At 27.9% G+C, this 6,000-nt stretch overlaps 1 protein-coding gene across 1 annotated transcript; it reads left to right on the forward strand.

Annotated features, from left to right (window-relative positions):
• Positions 1 to 1,223: 1,223 nt before the first annotated feature.
• LOC111282031 (cytochrome P450 81Q32-like) lies at positions 1,224 to 3,243 on the forward strand. Its single transcript, XM_089761182.1, has 2 exons — positions 1,224 to 2,233; positions 2,405 to 3,243. Exons 1-2 carry the CDS (start codon positions 1,349 to 1,351, stop codon positions 3,023 to 3,025), a joined length of 1,506 nt encoding a protein of 501 aa, XP_089617308.1. The 5' UTR covers positions 1,224 to 1,348; the 3' UTR covers positions 3,026 to 3,243.
• The last annotated feature ends 2,757 nt before the right edge of the window (positions 3,244 to 6,000 follow it).

Raw genomic sequence — 6,000 nt, forward strand, 5'->3', positions numbered from 1 at the left:
TCCAGAATAACAAAACAAAAAGAAACTAAATTTGTAATAATACGGTGAAAAGTCGTATAATCTATTACTAGCAACCCACGTGCAAAAGCCCAACCTTGCTAGAAGAACACGATAGCTATGAATATGTAAGCGGCCACGTAAGCTATGGATGTCAGCAGTCGTCTCTTGAAAAATGTCAAAACTTCATTTTTTTTTTTTCCTTGAATATCTCATACGACGGTGTCACAAGATATCAATCAACGTCTCCATCTCCATTCAGACAACATGAATATGATATCGTAACGGTAAAATTAATTTTAATTAAATTAAAAATAAAAATAATAAAAATAATTATTTTAATAATAAAATTAAATGTGTAATTAAAATTAATGATATAATATATATTTAAGTATAAATATAGTGACGACGATAAAATAAAATGTAATAAAAAATTGATTATTAAAAATATTAAATTTAATTTAATATATAATAAAATTTATAGTATATATTTGAAAAGTGAATAAATAATTATAAATTCTTAAAGTTATTTATATATAACAAATTAAAATTTTTACCTAATAAAATTTATTGTATATTTGATTTTTTTAAAGTTAATAAATAATTAAAAATTACTAACAAAAATGATAGCTTTATATAATTTATTTTTTTAAATAATTTACTTTAGTACGCAAGCGATAAGAATATTAAAAGCTTTTTCTAAACATTGATCAAAGAAAAATAAATAAATAATAAATAAATAATAAAAAATTAAAAATAAATTAAAAATAATATAAATAAAGATTGGACGCAAAATAAAATACGTGGACTCTCACATACTCTTTATAAGGTTTCTTGAATTTAAGGCTTTTAAAATTGAATTGAAAAATGTTGAATTGAGTTATATGTAAGGTTATTTTAAGGGTTTTTGTCTTCAATCGCAGATTACAAATTTTCACTGATCTCTTTAGCTCCAGTGACGATTGAGGGGTGTGGTGCAGTTGAAAGATTCCAATCGTGCATCCAAACATGTTTCTATGGTGCAAAATAATCCTTAAGTGCATCCAAATGGGCCCTAAGTTTCCAAGATGACAATATCTCCTACGCAAGAAGTCTCTAAGATGACACTATCTCCTACGCAAATATACAAAAAGACAGTTGATCTGAGTGGGAAATTAAAATATGCTCTGAAAGCACATGATTGTGATTCATGTTAAAAGTACTCTAACTTGGAAATTTCTATGGGCGGGTCCAAATTTTTTAGCAATACTACGCCCCTCTATAAAAGCAAATACATTTTAATTCTATACATCACAAAATAAAAATCAAATCAAATCAAACAAACACAGAGCTACCAGTAGCAAATCAAACAATGGAAGAAGCAACAATTCTTTACTCATTTCTTTCTTTTATCTTTCTCATCGTTTGTTTAAACTTGTTCTTTCAATCAAGAAAACAACCCAAAAACCTCCCTCCAAGCCCACCATCACTACCCATAATTGGCCACCTTCACCTCCTAAAACCCCCCATCCATCGTTTGTACCATAGCCTTTCACAAAAATATGGTCCAATCTTCTCCCTTCGCCTCGGTTCTCGGCTTCTTGTTGTAGTATCATCTTCAACCGCAGCCGAGGAATGCTTCAGCAAGAACGATATAGTTTTTGCCAATCGCCCCAAGTTTATCATAGGGAAACACTTAGGCTACAACTATACCACAGTTTCAACATCGTCTTATGGTGATCATTGGCGCAACTTACGTAGAATTGGTGCCATTGAAATCTTCTCATCAAGTCGTCTAAACGCCTCCGTGACTGTTCGAAAAGACGAAATCAGGCGCTTGTTATTAAAACTGTCGTGTGATTCGCGTCAAGAGTTTGCGAAAGTGGAGCTGAAATCTATCCTTAATGACATGACCTTTAATAACATAATGAGGATGGTGGCAGGGAAGCGGTACTATGGAGATGAAGTGACGAATGAAGAAGAAGCAAGAGAATTTAAGGAACTTATGGCAGAGGCATTCAAGAATGGTGGAACAGCAAATCAAGAAGATTACTTTTCTGTATTGAACTGGTTTGGTGAAGGGTATGAAAAGAAGGTGAAGAAGCTTGGAAAAAGGATGGACAGGTTCTTGCAAACTTTGATTGACAATCACCGAAGTAAGAGGCAGGAAAATAATAGTATGATTGATCACCTTCTTTCCTTGCAAGAATCTGAGCCTCGTTACTATACTGACGAAATTATCAAAGGGTTCATATTGGTAATTAGTTGAATCTTTTTCTTTTTTTCTTTTTACTTTTCAATATTTTATTGTTGAAAGATTTTCGGTTTTAAATTTTGAGCTTAACTTAATTGATTCATGCACTTATTTTTAGAAGATGACATTCAAATCTGAAATGTCCTAAACTAACAAATTAACATTGTTCTGTAGGTGATAATACTTGCAGGAACAGATACATCAGCAGTCACAATAGAATGGGCAATGTCCAATTTGCTAAATCACCCAGAAGTATTGAAGAAGGCTAGAGCTGAACTAGACAATCAAATTGGTCAAGACAACCTGATTGATGAACAAGATGTTTCCAAGCTACATTACCTTCAAAGTATTATATTGGAGACACTTCGATTATACCCTGCAGCTCCTCTTCTGCTTCCGCACATGCCATCGAATGATTGTACCTTAGGTGGATACAACGTGCCACGTGGTGCCATCGTACTGGTGAACGCTTGGGCCATTCATAGGGATTCAAACCTATGGGATGATCCAACAAGTTTTAAGCCAGAGAGATTTGAAAATGGTGGGAAATTAGGAGAATATTCTCACAAGCTAATGCCATTTGGGTTAGGAAGGAGAGCATGTCCAGGAGCAAGCCTGGCTCAGCGAATAGTGGGATTAACTTTAGGATCTTTGATTCAGTGCTTTGAGTGGGAAAGGATTGATGACAAGGAAATTGACATGACTGAAGGAAAGGGAATCACCATGCCTAAAGTTCAGCCATTAGTTGCTTTGTGCCAAGCTCGTCCCATCGTGAATAAGGTTTTTTATAAATAAATTTGATTAATATCATAAGTTGGGTGATTATAGTGGAAAAATAGGTTTTGATTGCCTATCTGGTCAAGATTTTATTGGAGTAGGACACAGTTAGTGTGTTCTATTTTTTTTTCTTTTGTTTTAATGATTGGATTAGTCCATATCAAAAAAAGGAGGTCAAATTATGTAATAAATATCTGTATTTTAATTAAATAATAAAATTAATCCTTTTATCTTAATGTGTTTAAATTGGATCTTTATACTTTCTTTAATTATCGAAATTTTGTTAACGGTTCAAACTTTTTCAATTAAAATTGATGACATGGTATTTTGACTTTTCTAACGTGACATTTTTGTTTATATGATCGTTGACTTTATTGACTTTTGAGGTCAAAATGATCAAAGGTAATAACATGACAAAATTTTTTAATACATCATTATTTTTTCACTTCAGCTTTTCTCAAATTGTACAGATAATCCTTATACTTTTATTAAATGATAGAATTAATCCTTCTATCTTAATGTGTGTTCAATCTTATCTTTTTATATCAATTAATTATTAAATTTAAGATTTGACACTCATTGCATTCAAATTTTATTCTTAAATTATTTATAATCAATGCTTTACAAGATGGAACATTGATAATAGAAAATCTAAGTTCAACTTGATTCTAATGAATTTTGAAACTTCAAAGACATAATTAAAAGAGCTTAATACTCAAAACATATCTTTTAATGAAGACAAGAATATCTTACTTAGAATAAGACTAGCCAAAAGCTCCCTCCATAAGTTAAAAGACTTAACAAAGTCTAGGTGAAAGACAACACATAAAGGACCCTATGAATATAAATCATGCTTGACTAAAACAAACCATCCGATGCATTGAGAGCCTTCAATCTAATCTAGACTCCCAAATGAACTCAAAGTTCTTTACTTCCTAAGATGTCAACATCTTTGAAAGTGACTTGTTTTTTGGAACAACTTAACTTATAAATCTCAATTTTTATATGACACCATTTGAGAATAAGGATGGTTAAAAGAATCAATTTTAAGCTTTTTGTATGGTTGACTATTATTATTATATACATCAACATTAGAGTTTTTAAATTCTATAAAATGAATCCTCTTGTTTATTTATTAATTTTTAAGAAAAATTATCAAATATATTAAGAAAATGAAAATTTTTAATATTACAAATTTAAATATATATTTAGAATATATTTTAAAAAATTAAAAAATTAATTTTAAAAAAAGTGAGACATGCACGATCTTATTAACTTCATTTATAAAATTAAAAAATTTCCTTAACAATAGATTAAACAATTTTTTTAAAAAATACAATTTAACTAGATATCAATCCATGTTTCACTTTGAATATCTATTTTTGTGTATGTAATTAAGAAAATCAGCATAAATTGGTGTTTTGAATAGTTATCATAACGATTTTGGAGTAGCTTGATGAATTTGAAAATGAAATAAAAAAAAAAAAGAGTCACCACCAATATTTTTTGGCTAGGTGAAATTGACTACCTATTAAAACATATTCTTTTAATAAAATTTTAAAATTAATTAAAATTTATTAAAAAAATAATTTTAATGTATGCAAAACAGGTTGGGTCAAGGAGTTAGTTACTTGTAGGAAAAAATTAGCACCCCTACAGCTCCCGTTTAAAACGGTACCAATTAATTAAATATTATCCTTTAATTCTGACAAAAACAATTTTATATTTATTTATTTATTATTATTATTATCATTGTTCTGTTTTATTTGAGAAAAATAAATTAAAACTTTTTTATTGAAATAATTTTTAAAATGTTTCAGTACATTGAAAATATTAGAAGAACTTTCTCACCTAAAGATTTCTTAAGTATCGTTCTCAAAATACCTTAAAATCTCATCTTTAGAGGTCCAGATTTATTTTTCAAAAACACTATTATACATGCAATACAAATGATAATACATTGATTTACACATTTTATTTTCCTTTTAGAAAATTTATTTTTTATATTATAATTGTTATTGTTTGAAGAAATTTTTATCACATTAAAAAATTTTTATAAATACTTCAATATACTAGCAATATTTCAAAAAAATTTCCTCACCTATAGAGTTTTAAAGCATCACTACTTGGAATATCTTAAAATCCTATCATCAGGTAAAGATTTCTTTTCCCTTATTTTTTATTATTTTAATTTTAACAAATTAGTTAATTTTTATTTACTATTTTACAGCAAAAAAAAAAAGAGAAAATTTTTTATTGTATTGAAAACTTTTTATAAATACTCCAATACGTTGGTAATATTTAAGAAAATTTTCTAACCTAAGGATTTCATAGGTATCACTACTTGGAGTACCTTTGAATCTTATATTCGAATAAAAATTTCATTTTCTTACATTTTTACTAATTTTTTTATTATTTTTATTAATTTTATTCAGTAATTTTTTGGTTATTTTTCCTATTTTTTAATCTTAAAAAAATTATCAAAGTTTAGAAACCATTTTTTTATTATTATTGGTATCATACTAATCAATTATTAATTATTATTTTTTTATAAGATTTATCCTAAGTTTTAATAAAAATTATAAAAAATTTTAACTATATTTTCCATTTTTTAATTTAATTTATCTATTTTATTTTGTTTTCATTTTTACTAGTTAAAAAAAATTAGTCTAACAAAATTTAAACATTTTAACATGCATAAATATTAATGATAAAATTCATAATAACAAAAATAATATAAAAAATAAATCAAAAAATGAAAAAAATTAAACCGGACCGATCAACGGTTTGGTCTGTATCAGTTTAGCTAGACTGATTGGTAGTCAAAAAGGGAAAACTGGGTCACGAGTCAAACACGCAGATCTCTGATCAACCCATTGGTATGCACATAGATCTTGGATGAAACGATGTTGTTTTAAGGCTTAGTCTTCTATATAAAAACCAAAATTTTTTTGTTTTGCCATCGATCACCATTTTCGGTGGTCGAAAAACAA

Source organism: Durio zibethinus, chromosome 5 (assembly GCF_047325235.1).
Source record: "Durio zibethinus cultivar Kanyao isolate XHJ-2024 chromosome 5, ASM4732523v1, whole genome shotgun sequence".
Taxonomy (NCBI): Eukaryota; Viridiplantae; Streptophyta; class Magnoliopsida; order Malvales; family Malvaceae; genus Durio; species Durio zibethinus.